We start from the raw sequence: 21,706 nt of genomic DNA on the forward strand, positions 1-21,706 counted from the left end.
GTGTGTGGAGTTACATGTGGGCACAGACACACGTAGGCATGTGGGTGGTCCTATGATGTACTCATGGCAAGTGTGCCTACCAACAGAGATAGCCAAGGGCACAACCAGGGGCGCCCTAAGCTTAGATGTGCTCTGTGTGTGCTTGTAGTCACTATGGTGTGAACTCAGAGGCTCACACACTTATGTGTGTATATAGCCATGTACAGTCAGAGGCTCACACTGTGTGTGTGTGTATGTGTGTGTAGCCATGTACAGTCAGAGGCTCACACACTATGTGTGTGTGTATGTGCATATAGCCTTGTGCAGTCAGATCTCCTTATGATAGAGCAATGTCTACTTGCTTATGAACAGGCAAGACCCCCCCCCACATGGAAGGGGATACCAGGGAGCCCCCTAGATCCTCCAGTGGAGTAGCCAGCCTCAAAGGCTGCTGGGAAGCAGGCATGGCTCCAGGCAGGCCAGAGGGGCTTGCTCACCGCTGTTGTGTTTTCTCCCCAGCAGAGCTTTGAGGCCGCTCCCAGGCATCTGCGTTCAGTCTGCCAAGGCTGCCGCAGGCCCGCCCCAGGGCCTCCCTACCTGCTCCCTGCCCCGCCTCCCCTCCTTCCCCTCTCATCCATTGTCAGCCATGGTCATGGGGGACACGAGCAGGGAGGGGGGAGGGCAGGGACCAGGCTGGCCTGTGGTGACTCCTCTCCTCTGGCTCAGGGACACCCCTCACGGTGCTCAATGGGCCTATCCTGGCCCTGGATGCTGACGAGGATATGTACGCCACAGTCACTTACCAGCTGCTGGGTACCCACAGTGATCTCTTTGATATCAACAACAGCACAGGTGAGGGCACTGCTGCAGCTTACCAGTCAACTCTGGGGTGGGACTGGCCCATTCTGGGGTCTAGAGTAGAAGTTCTCAACCTGTGGGTCAAGACCCCTTTGGGGGGAATCGAATGACCCTTTTGCACAGAGGTCACCTAAGGCCAAAACACTGATACTTGCATTCTGACTCGTAACAGTTGCTATGAAGTAGCAATGAAAATAATTTTGTGGGTGGGGGTCACCACAGCATGAGGGACTGTATGTATGAAAGGGTCGACGCTTTAAGAAAGCTGAGAACCACTGCTCCAGGGCTCCTTGTCAGCATGGGCCCAGGTTCATATGAACGCTGTTCCTCATAGCCCACAGCCCACATTTCAACTGGATTCGGGCCCCCAGAGTCTCAAGGGAGGACCCAAAAAGAAACATAGAGGCAACTTTAGGGACCTCTTGCTACATAGACTCAAGGACCAAGCAAGAAGCCCCCATTCTCTCTCTGCATGTCCTGTATCCTGGCCAGAAACATCCCCTAATCAGCCAGAAATAACCAAAGTAGTGTTCCAGCAGCTCCCCAGGAGCCGTGTCATAACAATTTGGTCAGGACAGGAGACTAGTCTAGTGACAGGGACATTTAGGAGGCATGTCTCTCCATGGGGCAGGTCAGTCCTTTGCCCTGGTCACTCTCGGCAGACAGGACCTCTGAGAACTACAGAGGCCACCAAGGAGGGACAACCATGGCAGACAAGGGTGTTCCCTGCATGTGGATAACTGAACCTTCAGGAAAAAGTCACTGTGTCTTTCCCCTCTGTCCTTGATATGGTGGCTCTTCTATTTACCCACCGTGTCCCTTGCTCTGTACATCTCCCTGGCCGGCGGTACCGGGTGCCAGGCGTGGTGACTGTGAGGTCTGAGGTCATCATTGACCGGGAGGCCTTCTCACCCCCCATCCTGGAGCTGCTGCTGCTGGCTGAGGACATTGGACTACTCAATGGCACAGCCCACCTGCTCGTCACTATCCTGGATGACAATGACAACTGGCCCACCTTCAGTCCTGCTGCTTACACTGTCCACCTACTGGAGAACTGCCCACCAGGTAACAATGGTCAGGCCCTGGGCTCTACTGATGTATTGTCAGGAGCTCATGGGTAGAGGTTGGGGGTTACAGACTCAGGCGAACACAAAATCCTCTTCAGGGAAGAGAATTGGAATGGAAGAGAGTTGGGACACTTGGACACTCCTTCTCAGAACCTTGGTATGCTGTGATGATCAAGTGTGTTCCAACCATGTTCCTACATGTACTAGCTATCACTGTTGCTGTTTTGAGACAGATGCTCAATATCACATTCCAGGATACCCCGAAATATAGCCCAGACTGGCCTCAAACTCACTCTATGACCTAGGCTGGTCTTGAGCTCACAGTAGTCCTCCTGCCTCAGCCTCTCAAGTGCTAGGATCACAAGTGAGATTATATGATGATATAATTACAAGGTGTGGTGCCCATCTAAGCCTGACTGTGTTTTAAGTCAACATAGACTCAGAATCATTCTCATCATAATCCAGGTTAATGGAAGGAGGCAGGTATGCTTGGTTCTAAACGTTGCCTGGAATAATATAATATGAGCATTCTGAAACATGAAGCCATTGCTGTGGTATGTGCTGGCGAGACTCTGAGGAGAGGCCTCTTCTGCACCATCAGAAAAGGGCTCTGGGCTGTGCAGAGATGGCTCCAGGGATAAGAGTGCCTGCTGAGCAAATATGAAGATCTGAGTTCAAATCCCACACCCACAGGCAACACTGGGTATGACTGTGGTACACCTAGGGGGTAGAGACAGGAGGATCACTGGAGCATACGGGGTGCCTGTCCAGGTTCAGTGAGAGACCCTGTCTCAAAGAAGGCAGAAAGTGATGGAGAAGCTGCCTGGCATCCTAGCACGTGTGCACAGACATGTACAACTACATACATTCACACACAAACCACACAAGAGGAACAAAAGTCCTGATCTGTCTAGAACTCCCCAACTCCTTCCCACAGGATTCTCAGTCCTTCAAGTCACAGCCACAGATGAGGACAGTGGCCTCAATGGGGAGTTGGTGTACCGGATAGAGGCCGGGGCTCAGGACCGCTTCCTCATCCATCCAGTCACTGGAGTCCTCCGTGTTGGCAATGCCACCATTGACAGAGAAGAACAGGAATCCTACAGGTTGACAGTGGTGGCCACCGACAGGGGCACTGTCCCCTTGTCAGGCACAGCCATCATCACCATCCTGATTGATGACATCAACGACTCCCGTCCTGAGTTCCTCAACCCCGTCCAGACAGTGAGTGTGCTGGAATCCGCAGAGCCAGGCACTGTCATTGCCAACGTCACGGCTATTGACCTTGACCTCAACCCAAAACTGGAGTACCACATCATCAACATCGTGGCCAAGGATGACACCGACCGCCTGGTGCCTGACCAGGAAGATACCTTTGCTGTGAATGTCAATACAGGTAGGAGGGAGGCCAGGAGCTCGCCAACACCCTCTCCTGACCCAGACCCAGAATCCTGGCTCCCTTCTGTCTGCCTCCCTCCCCTCCTTCCTCTTCCATTCCCTTTGTGCTCTTGTCTTCTCCTCTACCCCACTTCCTGTCCTTGCTCCTCTGCTGCCTTCCTCTGGCCTCTGCCTCCCTTGGCAAGGCTGCTCAGCCCTTTCTGGCCCCTTCACCCTACAGTGTTGCAGCAGTGCCCATGCTCCCACATTCATGCTCGCATTTGGCATTACAGAGTTTTAATGTTTGCAATTCAAATGGAAAACAGTACCAGCCCATATTTCCTTAATAAGGAGATTTGGCCAAACACCTTTGATTGACGCACTTAAAATTTCTGTGAACTATGTCTGTGGCCTTATAATCTTCCATTATCATAGAAACAGAGTCATGATTTTGTCTTTTGTGGTTTATCCTGCTGACTAATTTTGACAGTTTACTGTTTGTCCAACAGTTGAATGGTTTTGGTCCTCTGGAGAGTCAGGGAGGGGCGCAAGTCTTATATGGAGTGTCATAAAAATTAGCATGGCAATGACAAAATGCTAAAAACATCACTATTGAGAGAAATGTATAGTGAGGCAACATGAGTGCCCCATAGATAACCAGTAGACATCCGTATACTGTTGTCATGGTGATAGTATAGGGGCATTGGGATTCCTGCGCTGCTGTAGAGTCCAGACCAGGGTCACCATCAGACAGCAATCACAGAGTTGTTCAGATCCTAGGACCTAGCATCACAGAGGTGAGTACACACCATGGGATACCAGGCAATAGCTAGCCATTGGGTGGGCACACAGCAGTGGAGAGGGAGGGGTGCCTGCTGAAAAGGTGAGAGATAGTGGGATACACCCCACAGCAGCATTTGCGTTAACTGTAAGGGACAGATGTTTCTCAGGCATACTCTGATTTATTTATCTTTGAGATGGGTACTCATGCAACCCAGGCTGGCCTCAAACTTGTATTATGGATGAAAACGACTTAGAACTTTGGTCGTCTTCCCTTTACCTCCCGAGTGAGGCCTGTTGTACAAAGGACTGAAGGGTTCAAACCCAGCGCCTCCAGCATGCTGGGTTAGTTCTCTACAACTGAGCTACGCCCCCAGTCTCAACACACGCATACCGCATGCATGTCACATGCACACTGCCCGAGAGGACAGGCGTGAAGGGATGGGGGAGGGGTGAACACAAAACCCAGAAATGAAGCAGAGTAGGGTTAATCTCCTCTGTGCTTGCAACTCAAAAGAGAAAAAAGATAACCCGTGAAACCCTGGGAGGAGTTGGTAGCATTGTGTGCCAGCCTAGGCCAAGCCAAAGAGGGTCCTGGCTGGTCTGTTAGGACCATGGAGAGCCACTCACCCCGCCTCCCTGGATAGCCTGCCTTCCCCAACTTTTCCTTGTTCCCTGCTGTCTCTCACCGATTCTTTTTCTATTTTCCTTTCCAGTGTCTTCTCTGTCCACCTCCCTCGTGGCTCCCAGCCCCCTTGCTTGGCTCTCCTACCCTTTTCTCCCGAGATTCCCCAACCGCCTCCCCTTCAGCTGGGTTCTCAACCCCTTTTCCTTCCCCTCTACCCCTCCTCCCCATCCCAGCCCCTCTTGCCCTGGCCAGCTCTGAGTCCCGCTACCACCCCCCCCACCCCCACCCTGCCCCCACCCCTCTTCGCTGCACCTGAACTAACCAGTGTTAACCCTCTCTTTCTCCCTCACGGCTGGCAGGCCTACAGGTTTGAGCTCTGTTCTGTCACTTTCCACCTCATCTCCTCTCTGCTTCTCCCCCATGGCCTTCCTCCACGCCTCATACCCCACCCTCCCTGCCCCGGGGGCCGGCTCAAGCCGTGCCCAGCCTTTGCAGACTGAACGCAGCTGCCCTCTCCCCAACCTCGCTCCCTAGCCCGGGGGACAGGGGAGCGAGAGTAGGAAGAGGAGGAGGAGGAGGCGGCCGCCCAGGGTAAGTGACCCCCCATGGCTGGGGACCTGTGGAGGACAGCAACCCAGAAGGGGGTCTGCCAAGGGGAAGGACATCCTAAGACCCTGGTACCTAAGAGGCAGAAGGAGATCTTGGTCTAGGGCAATGAGGGGAGATCAGGAGGAGGCACCCAGGCCCCACCAGGCAGGAAGAAGAAAGGCCCCCAGCAGATTGACTGTTCAGCAAAACCAGAACTTCTAGAGAGTTCCTCTCTGGTTTATGCAACACCTGAGCACCCTAGGAGTTATCAGGGAAGAGAAGGATCCTGTTGTCACCAGACTGATCTCTGTCCTGTCATCAACACCATGTCTACTTAGTCAGGACAAAGGGGCATGCCTAGGGTTTCCAGTCTGTCCCTCCAGGGTAGTTGTCCTGCTTCCAGATGCCAAGAGATCTTCTTGGAACATAAGCATTTGTAAAATTGTGACACAGAGCATTAAAATTTACCTTTTTCCTTCTTGCTGGTAACCGGGTATGCTAGGCGAGTACACCATCACTCAGCTGTATTCCCAGCCCCCATTTTATTTTATTTTAAGAGAGGGTCTCACTTAAGTTATCTTGAACTCCTGTCTCATTTTTTAAAAATTAGCAGCTCTATTTCTTAATTTGTTACTTAAATTTTATCTTATGTGCACTGGTGTTTGCCTGCTTTTATGTCTGTGCACCTTGTGCATGCAATATCCATGGAACCCAGAGATGGAGTAACAGATAGTTGTGAGCCACCATGTGATTGCCGGGAATAAAACCTGGGTCTTCCGGAAGGGCAGCCAGTGCTCTTAACCATGGACCCCTCTCTCCAGTCCCCTACTTCACTCTGTTGCTTGGCTGGAACTACAGGCATACACCACCTCGCTCAGCTAGGTTTAGTTTTTGAGACAAGATCTTGTTTCGTAGCCCAGGCTGGCCTAAAACTCACTGGACTCCTGCCTCAGATGTGTGCTCCTGGGTGTGGCTTACCTCAGCCATTTTTTTTAGTATATTCTTCAGCAGTATGGAGAACATTCACACTGTTGTGGAATACAAGCTTCATGTTGTATTTATTTTCAAAGATTACATAGCACTTTGTGTCTAAGTTCCAAGTACTTCATTGATAGAATCATTTTCTGATTCCCTGGAGCCTCTGTGGTGGTGGTACAATTTCCCCCTTTTGTAATGAGGAAAACAGAGGTTGGACAGCTTGCCCAAAGTCGCCAGCACTGGCTTCAGGGCAGAGAGAGATGGGCCCCAGCTTCTATGAGTGGCTTTATATAGACCATCCCAGACACAAGTCTTGTGGTCCATCAGGGACTAGTGCCCTCTATCAGGATGGTGGGTGTGGTGGGGCAGGGGCTATGTGAAACCCAGACTTCATGGGGTTCCCCTCTGAGTCTGACTTGGTCTGGCCCACAGGGTCTGTGATGGTAAAGTCTCCCCTGAACCGAGAATTGGTTGCTACCTATGAGGTCACGCTCTCAGTGATTGACAATGCCAGCGACCTCCCAGAGAGTTCTGTCAGTGTGCCAAATGGTAAGATTCCCTGCTAGTGTGTCTTATGGGTCACTCAGAGCCATTTGAAGGGCTGGGATGGGCTAAGAGCAAGTACAGGCCTGACTATAAGGAGGGACTCCCAGGACTCAGCTGCCAGGGCTACTGAAGAATCAGGCTACCTTAGGAAAGTGACAGCCACTCTGAAACTCAGGGTGACTGCGACCCTAAACGTGTGGGACCTGCACCCTTAGACTCTGAGGGGGAAGAGAATCGGTAAAGCTGGGAAGGGAGGATGTCAGCGTAATACTGGAATCCAGGGTGTGGCTAGAATAGGAGACAGGAACTGTCCCTCGGATAGTGATCTGATAGGAGGCCATAGGGTCAGGACCGGAAGCAAAGAGCAAAAAAGGGAACTCAAGGCTGCAGACCACAGTGGGGCAGGCTCAATGCTAGAGAAGGGGGCATGCACTGGGAAGCTATTATGGGCTGGATTGGTTGGGCTAGGCAGAGGGGGCAGTGGAAAGAGTAGGATTGGGGTGGTCTAAAGTGGCTACTGATAGAAAACAAAGACAGTTATTGGGGTGTCTTGGGCCTGGCAGACACTGGCTGCTTATCTTCAGTTTCAGAGGGAAGTGTGCACTTGTTTATCTCTGACATGGCCTGAGATTTTAAGGTCAGAGGCTCAGGCTGCTTCTGCTGAGGGGGGCACCACTCAGAGGGACTAGAGAAGGTTGGATCAGAGGGGTGGTCTGAGACCATCTTCATCTTAGCTCTCAGAGTTTGTTGGGAAACTGTGGCCCCGGAAAGAACAAAGGCTGTGTCAGAGCCACCCCGCCCACTGGTAGAATATGAATCTCTCGTCTTACGGAAAAGCCATGCTCCTATCAGAGGGAAAGGTCACAGGTCACAGGTTACAGTCTGAGAGTTGAGACAGATTCTCAGGGGAGATGTAGCTAGCTGGTGAAGTGCTTGTCTTGCAAGCATGAGGACCTGAGTTTGATCATAAGAACCCACATAAAATCCTGGGCATTAGCCGGGAGGTGGTAGCTCATGCCTGTAATCCCAGCACTCAGAAGGCAAAGGCAGGCAGATCTCTGAGTTCAAAGCCTGCCCAAGCTATAGAGCAAGTTCCAGAATAGCCAGAGCTACACCAGGAAACCCCATCTCAAAAAACAAAAAGGAAAAAAATTCCAGGCACAGTACACATACTTGTAATCCCAGGACTGGGGAGGTAGAGATAAGGCATCCCTGAACTGACCAATCAGTTCAGCCTACTTGGTGAGTTCCGGGCAAGCGGCAGATCTGAGGAAGAGCAACTGAGGTTGACCTCTGACCTCCACACACATGCATGTACATATGCATGTGTACGTTCATGCACCCGTGTGTGCACGCACACTCACACACACATACAAGCACGAGCAGCTCATACGCATAAAATAAAATAGTGTGCGACATTGCTCTCCTCTGAACTTGGAACCCCTAGGCTCTGGGGTAAAGGAAGGCAAGCAGAGCATAGGGGGGCGCAGAAGGCATCAGGGTGACACGCTGGTGTCTGTCCCTGGCATTTACTCCCACCCCCACCCCAGCCAAGCTTACAGTCAACATCCTGGACGTAAATGACAACACACCCCAGTTCAAGCCCTTTGGGATCACCTATTACACCGAGCGGGTCCTGGAGGGGGCCACCCCAGGCACCACACTCATTGCTGTGGCTGCAGTTGACCCTGACAAGGGCCTCAATGGGCTGATCACCTACACCCTGCTGGACCTCACACCCCCGGGATATGTCCAGCTTGAAGACTCTACCGCAGGTAGGTGGTGGATCTCCCAGAAGGGAGGATTGGGGTTGTATATCCATACCTGTTAGTCCCCAGTGGGACTGTGACTCAATTCTCAATATCTAGTTGGGGCTCCACCCCCACCCTGCAGTGGCCTAGGCCAGATTCAAGATGGTTGGCATACCAGTCATTTTCCGATAGTTCTAGTTTGGACGAAAGCCCATAGATGTCTGTTGGAATCCTAGAGAGCCCTTCCTTCTACCATTTCTGTCACCCAAGTTCCTATGAGCATATCCCCTTGGGAGTGGGGTCTTAGACATGGAGGAGTCTCAGGTGCCTTGGGGTCACTGATATCCATTCCAGCGACCACAGGAAGTTTTCTTAGCTCCTCATTGAGAAGGGCAACTGACGACAGTCTCTTCCTCAACCTCTGTCCTGCTATGGGCAGCACTACCTATTCACAATTCTTGCAAAGAGCCCCTGAGAGTCCTCCCCCTGAGAGTCCCAGATCCTCATCAGTGGGTGCCTCTGTGTCTCAGGGAAGGTCATTGCCAACCGGACAGTGGACTATGAAGAGGTGCACTGGCTTAACTTCACAGTGAGGGCCTCAGACAGCGGGTCGCCACCCCGTGCAGCCGAGATCCCTGTCTACCTGGAAATCGTGGACATTAACGACAACAACCCCATCTTTGACCAGCCCTCCTACCAGGTGGGTGGCCAGACCAATGTGAGGGTCAGGACCTGCTTATCAGGACCTTGGGGTCTTTGGTGTGCCCTTCCACTCCTAATTGCCCCCCCTCCCTCCCTGCCCCGGCCCCTGGAATGCTGAGTGCATGCACAACACGCTGCCCTGGGACCCCTCGGCACTAGGGAATTATTGAGCAGTGCATAAGTTCCAAGGATGAGCCTGCTCCCCTCCTTTTTCCCATCCCCATCTCCCCTCTCTCCTCCTCTTCTCTGTAGGAAGCCATTTTTGAAGATGTGGCTGTGGGCACAGTCATCCTGAGGGTCACTGCTACAGATGCTGACTCGGGCAACTTTGCCCTCATCGAATACAGTCTGGGAGATGGAGAGGGCAAGTTCGCCATCAACCCCAACACTGTAAGTAGGCAATAGGAGGGCCTGACACCAGGAGTGGGAAGGCCCAGAGCCCTGGTCTACAAAGCCACAAAAGGCAGCCCCCCCCACATCTCCCTGTTTCTGGGTCCTGTCTCCTGGGTATTTGTGGACTTGGGTTGCTCTAGCTAAGATAGCAAACTCTCCTCAGAGTCCCAGGTGGTGGTAGGACTACAGTCCCTTAATGTTCCAAGACAAACAGAAGGAAGCGGCCACCGGCTTTAGGAACTGGCCCTTTGGTGTGACAGGATGTGCCCCAAAACTTGAAACGAGTCCCAGGAACCACTTCTTGAAACTGTCACATGAGGAGCGCTGTGGGAATCGGGCCTGATGTTGGAGCGCCTGCTGCATGCATGGCCCTGTACTCAATGTGGAGAGAGGGAAAGGTACTCGAAAGGGTGGGATCCACAAGTCCCCATGAGCCTTGGTCTTTTGTGAGTAGAAATTCCGAGGAAAGGATGGGTTGGGGAGCTCAAGCCTCTTTGTCCAGAAGCTGCTGTGTGCAGTGTAAGGAGGCAGCCTCACCAAGGGCAGGGCTCGTCAGACGAGCCTCTCCCGGTTCCAGGAGTTGCCCGCCTGCTCCTCTCTGTCCTCTGCACACTTCCCTCTAGGAGGTTTTACTCCTGATCCATGTGAGCTCCAACTGAAAACAATGGCTGTTATCAGAGTAGGTACTTTATGCCAGACAGTGGTCAGGCAGGTGGCTGCAGCCTGGATAGTCACTCCATCCCAGACAGAATGTGGTAGTGAGGGCAAGAACAGGGACATCACGGAGAACAGGGACATCATGGAGACTAGCAACTTTCTTCAGAGCATTCCCTCCAGACTCTGATAGCATCTGGTCATAGCAGGTGCTCAGTAAACATGTCAAATTGACGAATCACCTGAATCCCTCCTCTTCCAACTAGGGTGACATCTATGTGCTATCCTCTCTGGACCGGGAGAAGAAGGACCACTATATCCTAACAGCCTTGGCCAAAGACAACCCAGGGGATGTGGCCAGTAACCGTCGAGAGAACTCCGTGCAGGTGAGGGGCACCAACCTGGGCCCAGGGCTGGAAGCAGCAAGCCAAGTCCCTAGAGAATGACTGTTCCAAGTGGGAACAGGGCCACCAGCCCCCTCAGGTGACAGGAAAGAAATAAAAGGTTGCCTTTCTGGGAGAAACCTCTCATTCCCAAATGTTGCATGAACAGCCAAGTATGCCTAATGACTCTTTTTTGTTTTGTTGTGTTTTGTTTGGTTTTTCAAGACAGGGTTTCTCTGTATTGTTTTGGAGGCTGTCCTGGAACTCGCTCTGTAAACCAGGCTGGCCTCGAACTCGCAGAGATCTGCCTGCCTCTGCCACCCAAGTGCTGGGATTAAAGGTGTGCGCCACCAACACGCGGCTGCCTCGTGACTCTTGTGCGTCTTCATGGCCCAGCATTTCCGGGTGCCCAACAAAACCGTACAGCAGTAAAAACTAAACTATCTGTCTTCACTCATGGCTCCTTTTTTATTTTTTCAGTTTTTTGAGACAGTCTCATTATGTACCGTATGTTGCCCTCATACAAGAGGCCTTCCCTGGAGGGGAGATGTGGTAATTTCAGGTTCTCATGTGTCCCAGGGTAACTTAAACTCTTGTAGCTGAGGTTGACCTTGAACTCCTGATCCCCCCTGCCTCTACCTTCCAAGTGCTAGGATTACAGCATGTACAACCACGCCCAGTGTGTGAAGTGCTGGAGATTGAGCCCAGAGCCTCATGCATGCTAGCTACCAAGAGACCAGCACTCTATCAACTGAACTATACCCCAGTCTAAGACCCTGGCTCAGGAAGTAAATAATACAGATGGGTGTGATGGCGTACGCCTTTAATCCTACCACCTGAGAGGCAGAGGCAAGAGGATCTCTGAGTTCAAGGCCAGCCTGGTCTACATAGCAAGTTCCAGGACAGCCCATAAAGATCCCGTCTCAAAACATGAATTAATTTACTAATTAAATGGCAGTACTTTCCAACCGGGGTGGTGCCCTGTCCCTCCCCTACTCCACCTTACCCTTGTGTGATGGAGTTTCCTAAGGCAGCCCCTTTCACTGCCTTGTGCTCTCCCCAGGTGGTGATCCAAGTACTTGATGTGAATGACTGCCGGCCTCAGTTCTCCAAACCGCAGTTCAGCACAAGTGTGTACGAGAATGAACCAGCAGGCACCTCGGTCATCACCATGCTGGCCACCGACCAGGATGAGGGCTCCAATGGGCAGCTGACCTACTCTCTCGAGGGCCCTGGAATGGGTACATGGGCTTTCTTGGGGGGTTGGGAGGGGGCAAACAGCCATGGCTACAGCCCTGGTCCGAGAGGAGGAGGAGCAGACAATGTCTGAGCCAACGCTATTCCTTTGCTCTCCCCCACTGCCAGAGGCTTTCTTCGTGGACACGGACTCGGGCCTGGTGACCACACAGCGGCCACTGCAGTCCTACGAGAGGTTCAACCTGACTGTGGTGGCCACGGATGGTGGGGAGCCCCCGCTCTGGGGCACCACCATGCTTCTGGTGGAGGTCATCGATGTCAACGACAACCGCCCAGTCTTTGTGCGCCCGCCCAATGGTACCGTCCTGCACATCAGAGAGGTACTCTCGATCCCGGGGCCACTGCTCACTGACACTCTGTTTCCACGGGCAGCCCACTGCCTCACCCTGCATTCACCGTCGGGCAGAGTAGAGGGGCCCCCATTGTGAGAGTGTAGAAACTGAGGCCATACAAGGAGAGCAGACTTGCCCAGTGCCACACGGAAAAGATCTTGAGGGCCGGGTAGTCCTGTAGGCAGTGCTAGGAAAAGATCTAGTTTCAAGTGGGACTCTCCGGCTACTCAGGCAAATGAGCTTGAGTGAGTGGATTCTCCGAGTCTCGTCTTCGTATGAGAGTGGGAGTAATAATGACACACACGTCATCTCTTGTCTGCAGACTCTACCAGGGAGCATCAGGGCCTCCTGCTGCCCACTTCCCCCAGACATAGTAAAAATAAACACAAGACCCTTCCATCTGCCTGGTGGCCCTGCTGGTGCCAAGATATATGGTGCAAGTGCCCTCGGCGTTTGGTCTAGCTGGCCATCCAGTTAGGGGACATGTGCCGTCTCTATTCTTCCCGTCTACCCTAAGGCCCGGGTGACAATTGGTGGACATAGTTGGGACATCTCTGGCTTGTCCTCTGCCCTAAAAACTCAAGCAAGTCCCGCATCTCAGAATATCAGTGCTGAGACCATCTTGTCATTCTGTCTGCTTTTTGAGGTTCTGTGGGAGAAAAGGATCCGAAAACAGAGGCCTGGGAAATACTGGGCCTGGCGGCATACCTGCGGTGATGCATTGGTCCTTTCCTCTTTGCCACTAAGGAGCTCACAGTGGCCTAACTCCCTCAAATGACCCTGCAGAGACTCGGGGCACACACTTTGCCCTCAGCGTCTGTGTTATGCTAATTGTACTCTTCCTTTACCCTGATTTTTAAAACTCATTCGATCTCATTTAAATTCATATATTCCTGTCAACCTCTTCAAATCCTTTTTTTTTGTGTGTGTGAAAGGAAATGGGACATAAATTAATAGTAATCCAATTCTTTTCCACACCAAAGGCTCCGTTTGCTAAGTTTTCCCTTCAAGGGTTTTATATTTGGGGAGATCATGTCTCCTGAACAACCAGCATTTATAATTATCTGTCATCCCGCTTATTAATTAGAGGACTGCCATTTGAAGCGTCTACTCATTGTGAACAATGAAGACGGGCTGAGCTGAGAGTTTTTCTAGCAGTCAAGAACATCCTTAGGGCGGGGCCAGCATACGTCTACAGTGGGTTTCTTCCATGGCATAGACAAAACTTAAAGGAATGCAGGCACTTGAGGTGCAGAGAACTGAAGGCCAGGGCTGAGGGATGTAAGAGCTCAGCAGGGCCTGGGGTTTCTAATGGCCAGGTGCCCCCTCCTATGACCCCCCCACAGGAAATCCCTCTTCGCTCCAATGTGTATGAGGTCTATGCCACTGACAAGGATGAAGGCCTCAACGGGGCAGTGCGATACAGCTTCCTAAAGACAGCAGGCAACCGTGACTGGGAATACTTCACCATCGACCCAGTTAGTGGCCTCATCCAGACAGCCCAGCGCCTGGACCGAGAGAAGCAGGCCGTATACAGCGTAAGGGGAGGAGTTGGGGTGGGCTATGTGGACCGCCTCTGGGGGACTTGTTCCCCTGAGCTTCCTTAGGGCCCTACGCCAACCTCCAACCTCATCTTTCCCCTCTGACTGGGCTCCTTCACCTCCAGCTCATCTTGGTGGCCAGCGACCTGGGCCAGCCAGTGCCATACGAGACGATGCAGCCATTGCAGGTGGCCCTGGAAGACATTGATGACAATGAACCCCTCTTCGTGAGGCCTCCTGTGAGCCCACCCATCCCCTGCACCAGTGACACCCCCACAGGGACTCACCACCTGTGAGCCCACACATGCATGTACTCTGCCCTAATATGCATCTGGTTGTTACACAGCAAGCCTCCATCTACAATCGCTGACTACAGAACAGCGCCTTCCCCCAAACAGCTAGGGCATTTAAAATTGGGCACTACTGCAACGCTTCATTCAAAGATCCAAGACGCAGGCAAAAATGCCCAGTACCTTCGCATTTGCGTGCAGATATGGGCACTCTGGAGTCTTTGAGCCAAAACTTAAACAAAAGGCAACAACAGAACTTGAAGGGTCCTAGTGTGGCTTCTGTAAAGTGTGTCTGGGATGAGGGGTGTGGGTATATGTGTATACACACACACACACACACACACACACATAAATGGGATGTCCCATAGAGGCTGTGTGAATGCATGTAAAAGTATACTTGTTAGGATGTGCACTCACACCCTGGGTATAAACCAGAGGTTATGTCCTGTCCTCATGGAGGTTGTAGTAGTTCTGCTTGCTCTCGAGGCAACGAAGTCCTCAAATCCACAAAGTAGGTACCCAAAGGTCCTCTGGCCAGAGTCGGAGCTTGTGTCTCCTGTAACTACTTCCTCCCCAACAGAAGGGAAGTCCCCAGTACCAGCTGCTGACAGTGCCTGAACACTCACCCCGTGGCACCCTCGTGGGCAACGTGACAGGTGCCGTGGACGCAGATGAGGGTCCCAATGCCATCGTGTACTACTTCATTGCAGGTGGGGTCAATGGAGCCTGTGCCCCACCTGCCCTGGGTTTGAAGAGGACCCTGAGTACCCTTCCACTCACCCTGAGCCCCATCCGCCTACAGCTGGTAATGAGAACAAGAACTTCCACCTACAACCTGATGGGCGCCTGCTGGTGCTCAGAGACCTGGATCGGGAAAAGGAGGCCATCTTCTCCTTCATCGTCAAAGCATCCAGCAATCGCAGCTGGACCCCTCCCCGAGGACCCTCCCCAGCCCTCGATGTGCTGACTGACCTTACCCTGCAGGAGGTGCGCGTTGTGCTGGAGGACATCAATGACCAGCCGCCACGCTTCACCAAGGCTGAGTATACCGCAGGTGCAGGGACCAGCCAGGGCCTGAGGGCATGGGTGGCTCCTTCCCTGACATTGATGTGGCCTGCCCGTTTCCGCAGGAGTGGCCACCGATGCCAAAGTGGGATCGGAGTTGATCCAGGTGCTGGCCCTGGATGCGGACATTGGCAACAACAGCCTGGTCTTCTATGGCATCCTGGCTATCCACTACTTCCGGGCCCTTGCCAACGACTCGGAGGATGTGGGCCAGGTCTTCACCATGGGTGAGAGCCCCCGTCACTGCATGGACTTCAGGCCTGAGATGGAGTCTTGTGAGCCATTCGTGTCAGCCCTTTTGTTTGCCCACCTGGTTTCTGCTGTTCTATCTGTTCTCTACCCGTTTGCCTCTTCATACAAGCGTTCTTTTTCTGTGTGTGCTTGGGGTGTGTGTTTATTCCGGGGAGGGAGGCGCATGCTCATAGAACTCATGTGGAGAAGTTGCAGGAATTGGCTCTTTCCTTTACTGTGTGAGTCCCCAGGGATCAAAAGCAGGTCAGCAGGCTTGGTGGTAAGTGCTATCTTACTGGCTGTGTTCTATTCCTTTTTTAAACAGCAGGGTCTTGTGTAGCCCAGCTGGCTTCAAGATCTCTTTGTAGGCAAGAATAATTTTGAGCCACACACAATGGTGCAAGAAGGCAAAGGCAGACAGATCTTTGAGTTTGAGGCCAACCTGATCTACCTATTGAGTTCCAGGACAGCCAAGGCCATATAGTGAGACCGAGTGCCTGATCCTCCTGCCTCTACCTCCCAAGTACTGGGATCACAGTCGTATGTCACCATTCCCTGTTTACACAGTGCTAGGGATGAAACCGGGGCTTCACACATGCGGGCAAGCACTGCATCAGCTGAGCTACATCCAAGTCCTCGTTTGCTTTCCTCATCTTTTGTCCTCCCATCCCCCCCTCTGTCTGCCATCCACCCCCCACCCCATGACCCAGTCCACAATGCTCCCCATCTTTGCCTTTGCACCTCTTGTGTGTCAGGCATTGGGAAGGCACTGGGGAGCTGGCAACATAGCTCTGAATGCACACCCGTGTGCATGGGCAGGACACTGGGCAGGCCTGTAAGGTGCCCATTACTCTCCACATGGGCTCCTCATCTGTGCGTCAGTCTTGGCTGCCAAGAAGACTTGGCCTGATACTCAAGGCTCCTCTACTTTCCTCCCAGCCCCTTCTTTCTGGCCGCATAGCCCCCTACCATCCGTATGGGCTCTGTATCCAGAGAAGTCAAATGGCCTCGGCCAGTCTGCTCCACCCGCCCCCTAGGCCACTGACCCCTCTGCCTTGCTTGATACCATCCCAACTTCCATCTTACCTGGTCTGCCTCCTGTCCTTCAAGGTCTAGTTCAGATCCCACCTTCCTGAGTTATGTAGCCAGATACCAGCCCCTTCCTACCTTCTTCAATGCTAAGGTAGGAATTGAACCCAGGGTCCTGGGTGTGATGAGCAGGCACAGCCATGGAGCTACGATCCCAGCCCTCACTGCTCTTACTCTAATAAACCAGGTTGCAGAGAAGCGTAGGGAGCCTGCCACCAGATACTAAGTGGCAGGTTTGGAATCCATGTCTGTCTTTTCTACATCCAGGCTGTGCCATCTCTACTTGTCTGTTGTATTTGTGGAATTCTGAAGTATGTGTGTCTAGTGCACCGGTTGTCAACCTGGGGTCAAAACCCCCTTGGGGGTTGAACAATCCTTTCAAAAGGGTCACCTAAGACCATCTGCATAGCAGACATTTACATTATGATCCATAACAGTAGCAAAATGACAGTTATGAAGTAGCAGTGAAATAATGTCATGCTTTGGGGGTCACCACAACATGAGGAACTGTGTTAAAGGGTCCCAGCATTAGGAAAGGTTGAGGATCACTGATCCTAGTACATGGGAAAGATCATATGGATCTCAGAAATGGTAATCACACCCTATCATCTTTGGACAGGACACCCTGAAGGTATTTAAAATGCAATGTTTAAGTAAAAACTTGGAGCAACCATTAAAAGTAAGGGGATTTCAGCCAGGCAGGGGGGAATATGCCCATAACCCCAGTCCTCAGGATAGGAAGAGGTGAAGAAATCTGACCTCTTCCCAAGGATACGGGGATGGGGGGCAGGGTTCAGCATCGGTATGTGGTCCCTGAGCTATGCCACCCCTGGACTCTTTCACAGGGAGTGTGGATGGCATCCTACGCACCTTTGATCTCTTCATGGCTTACAGTCCTGGCTATTTTGTGGTAGACATTGTGGCCCGAGACCTGGCAGGCCACAATGATACCGCCATCATCGGCATTTACATACTGAGGGATGACCAGCGTGTTAAGATAGTCATCAATGAGATCCCAGACCGCGTGCGGGGCTTTGAGGAAGAGTTCATTCGCCTGCTCTCCAACATCACAGGCGCCATTGTCAACACAGATGATGTGCAGGTGCCCTGGGGACCGAGGACTGGGGCAGTGGGAAGAGAAGGGGCAAAAGCGACAACCCCTTAGTCACCTCACAGCAAAATAGCCTTTGGGGCACGGCTCCAGGTCTGCGGGCCTCCATTACCTTATCCATAAACAAGGTGATGAATGAGCCCTGTGCGGAAGTTAGTGGAGATTTGGTAGTGCTAGGTCTCATCAGACACACTGGGTGGGCTCCTGCAAGATGCCTGCCCGCCCCGTCCCCTGTGCAAGCTGTACCCCACAAACTTCCTTCTCCCCTAGTTCCATGTGGACAAGAAGGGGCGGGTGAACTTTGCACAGACAGAGCTGCTCATTCATGTGGTGAACCGGGACACAAATCGCATCCTGGATGTGGACAGGTAGGTGGGGGGAGGGGCTGTGTCTGGCCTGCCCACCGTTTTGAGGGATGGGAACCCCCAAAGCAGACACACACTTTACTATTGGACTCAGTGCATGGTCAGAGCTGGGGGAAAAGGGAGGCACCAGGAGCTGTGTTCATCCCTCTGGGCCTCACGCTCTGTCTTAGTTAAGGTTTCTATTGCTGTGAAGAGACACCGTGACCACAGCAACTCTTCTAAAGGAAAACACTTGGGCTGGGCAGTGGTGACACACTCCTTTATTCCCAGCACTCAGGAGGCAGAGGCAGGCAGATCTCTGTGAGTTCGAGACCAGCCTGGTCTACAAGAGCTAGCTCCAGGACAGCCTCCAAAGCCACAGAGAAACCCTGTCTCACACACACACACACACACACACACACACACACACACACACACACACACACACACTCTTAATCCTCTCTGGCTTCAAGTTCAGAGGTTTAACCCATTGTTGTCATGATGGGAACATGGCGGCACACAGGCAGACATGGTGCTAGAGAAGGAGCTGAGAGTTCTACATCCAAATCTGCAGGCAGCAGAAAGACACTGGACCTGGGCCTGGCTTGAACTTCTGAAACCTCAATGCCCACCCCTACCCAGTGACACACTTCCTCCAGCAAGGCCACGCCTCTTAATAGTGCCGCTCGCTAGTGAAACCAAGCATTAAATCAATGAGTATATTGGTGTTATTCCTATTCAAACCACCACACACTCCTAGCCTATAAAAGTGTCCATTTGTTTGGGGTACATCAAGACCTTGGACACTGGCCTGGGGGTCCTGTAAGATGCTAAGCTCTCCCAACTTCTCTTGGGAAGCTTCAGAACAGAATGTGATCATTAGGGCTCATGGCAGGAGCTGAGTACACTGCTCCCAGGGTGGAGGGTGGCTCTTGGAGGCGATGGGTGACAGAGGTGGCGCAGAGACCACACCCTTGTGCAGGGTTGTAACAGGAATTCTTCATGCCAGCCTGGTCCCAGAGCCATGTCCCAAATGAAAATGCAGAACGCTATAATAGTTATGAAGCTGTTGGCTGTTTACAATGGTTTCTTTTTCTTTTTTGTTGTTTTGTTTTTTGTTTTACAAGACAGGGTTTCTCTGTGGCTTTGGAGGCTGTCCTGGAACTAGTTCTGTAGACCAGGCTGATCTCAATCTCGCAGAGATCCACCTGCCTCTGCCTCCCGAGTGCTGGGATTAAAGGCATGCGCCACCAACACCCAGTTTACAATGGTTTCTTATTGGCTAGCTCTGACTTAATTATTAACCCATAGCTGCTAATCTGAGTTTTTCCACGTGGTCTTCTCTTACCAGAGAAAGGACTGGACCTCTTGCTCTCGCATCCTATATGGTGACTGACTGTGCCTCCATTTCCCAGAATCCTCCACCTCTCCTAGTCCCACCTATCTTGTTTCCCTAAAGCCAACAGTGCTTTATCCATCAACCAATATCACAAACATATACACAGAAGGACTTCCCCCATCACAGGGTCATCCAGATGATTGATGAGAACAAGGAGCAACTGCGGAACCTCTTCCGGAACTACAACGTCCTGGATGTGCAGCCCGCCATCTCTGTCCGGCTGCCGGATGACATGTCTGCCCTGCAGGTACCGTTGCTCTGCCAGGCAGTCCCTGTGGTCTGGATTGTGCCCCTGAGCCCCCCCGATAATGGCTGGCCTACTGTCTCCACAGATGGCCATCATTGTCCTAGGCATTCTTCTCTTCTTGGCTGCCATGCTCTTTGTCCTCATGAACTGGTACTACAGGACTGTGTGAGTGACCCCCCACCTCAGGCCGAGGTCTCCTGGTCAGCAGGCACCAAGGCAGGCAGGGCTGAGGACCAGAGATAGCAGGACAGCTTCCCTTAGGGGACTGACTCTCCTCCCCACCTCCCCATTCTTCTTCCCTCCTCCCCTCCCCTCCCTCCTCTTCCTCTCCCTCCTCCTCTCTTCTCCCTCCTCTTCCTCTCCCCTCCCCCCCTCTTCCTCTCCCCTCCCTCCTTTCTCTCTCCAGACACAAGAGGAAGCTCAAGGCCATTGTGGCTGGTTCTGCAGGTGAGTGAAAGCTGTTGGGGACCAGGGTAAGGGGGTCAGGTGCTTCTATTGGTTGTACCCTTTTCCTCCTCACTCAAATTGTCTCCCTGCAGGGAACCGCGGCTTCATTGACATCATGGACATGCCCAATACCAACAAATACTCCTTTGACGGGTGTGTGGGCTCCTCAAGTCTAGAGATCCCTGCAGTACCCAGCTAGTGAGAAGTATCTATAGCAGCCACTGGCTGAAACATGGAGTGTGAGCGCCTCCTAGTGGGCTAGTCACTTCTCTGCACTCTCAGAAATATGCCACCCAGGGGGCATAGACGTGGGTGAGGCTTCCCTGACAAAGTTGACCCAGGCTGGCGGTTGCAGTCCTGGCTCTAGCAGGATCCTAGGATAGAAGGATGTAGCCACAGGTGCCATGGCAGAGTTCCCATGCAGACCTGCAGAAGGCACTCTGGCTGGCCCAAGGGGATGAGCGGGCCTCAGAGGCAAGGCTATGAAGACATCTTACCCACCCTATCCCACTCCCCAACTGCAGAGCCAACCCCGTGTGGCTGGACCCTTTCTGCCGGAACTTGGAGCTGGCTGCGCAGGCTGAGCATGAGGACGACCTGCCTGAGAACCTGAGTGAGATCGCGGATCTGTGGAACAGCCCCACCCGCACCCATGTGAGCCAGGGCGGCAGCCTGTGGCCAAGCTGGAGACTCTGGAGGGTGTCGACCTCTCCGCTCCAGCCAATGTTCTCTCTCCCCAGGGAACTTTTGGGCGTGAGCCAGCAGCAGTCAAGCCGGATGATGACCGCTACCTGCGTGCAGCCATTCAGGAATATGACAACATTGCCAAGCTGGGCCAGATCATTCGAGAGGGGCCTATTAAGGTGAGCGCTCCCCTGCGGGGCTCCTGAACTTGATCCCCTACTCGAGGATGTTGGAGATGGAAACCGTAGGTTTATCTGGACCTGACTCTATTAGTTTAGGCTCTAGGACCAATGAGGCTTGTGTGGTCTCTTAGAGGCCATCTGGCTGGCCAGTGGTCAGGCTCTCCTCCCATCCTCTGCTGTAGGACCGGATACCTGTGCCCCCCCCCCACTGCCATGGGAGTATGTACAAGGGGTAGGGCAGGCACCAGCCTAAGTGGAGAGTTAACCCTCTCCTTCCCTCAGGGCTCGCTGCTGAAGGTGGTCCTGGAGGATTACCTACGGCTCAAAAAACTCTTTGCACAGCGGATGGTGCAAAAAGCCTCCTCCTGCCATTCCTCCATCTCTGAGGTAGTGAGGTAGCCTCGGGAGCGGGGGATCTGTGTGCCCGTGTGCCGTGCCCCATTCCTGGGGATGCTGCTTTCTCACACACTCTACCACACTGCCACTGGGGAGTTCTCGATCTCTGCTCTTCCTCCCTCTCGCTCACCTAGTAGCCAAGTCCAAAGGCTGTGCCGGAGGCGGCTCCAGGAATTCAGATAGGAGGTTGTGCTGTCTGGACTCTGCGGGGTCTTTCTGTCCAAGTACCCCCAAACTACCTTCTAAGGGGCCTTCACTAAGAAATGAGTCAGGAGGGCCAAGCAGGCCTACATTGGCTAGAGGTTGCCAGTTACACCAGCTTTCCCGGAAGCCCATTTTCACCTGAGTGTATGCTACCAAGAGGGATGGAAGGCCTGGGCTCCGCCTACTTCTGGGGAGGTTCTACC

At 52.8% G+C, this 21,706-nt stretch overlaps 1 protein-coding gene across 1 annotated transcript in view; it reads left to right on the plus strand.

Annotated features, from left to right (window-relative positions):
• The window catches only part of Cdh23 (cadherin related 23), a 365,574-nt gene that overhangs the window by 342,654 nt on the left and 1,214 nt on the right, over positions 1-21,706 (plus strand). Inside the window, 23 exon segments of the mRNA XM_040732605.1 lie at positions 706-831; positions 1,699-1,902; positions 2,842-3,300; positions 6,688-6,804; positions 8,352-8,576; positions 9,083-9,252; positions 9,507-9,644; positions 10,568-10,687; positions 11,748-11,925; positions 12,050-12,261; positions 13,620-13,811; positions 13,940-14,053; positions 14,685-14,814; positions 14,907-15,158; positions 15,235-15,396; positions 17,335-17,591; positions 17,871-17,968; positions 19,470-19,590; positions 19,676-19,755; positions 19,997-20,037; positions 20,130-20,190; positions 20,562-20,691; positions 20,778-20,900. Coding sequence (XP_040588539.1) covers positions 706-831; positions 1,699-1,902; positions 2,842-3,300; positions 6,688-6,804; positions 8,352-8,576; positions 9,083-9,252; positions 9,507-9,644; positions 10,568-10,687; positions 11,748-11,925; positions 12,050-12,261; positions 13,620-13,811; positions 13,940-14,053; positions 14,685-14,814; positions 14,907-15,158; positions 15,235-15,396; positions 17,335-17,591; positions 17,871-17,968; positions 19,470-19,590; positions 19,676-19,755; positions 19,997-20,037; positions 20,130-20,190; positions 20,562-20,691; positions 20,778-20,900 — 3,710 coding nt within the window.

Source organism: Mesocricetus auratus, unplaced genomic scaffold, assembly GCF_017639785.1.
Source record: "Mesocricetus auratus isolate SY011 unplaced genomic scaffold, BCM_Maur_2.0 Super-Scaffold_100027, whole genome shotgun sequence".
In the NCBI taxonomy this organism is placed as follows: Eukaryota; Metazoa; Chordata; class Mammalia; order Rodentia; family Cricetidae; genus Mesocricetus; species Mesocricetus auratus.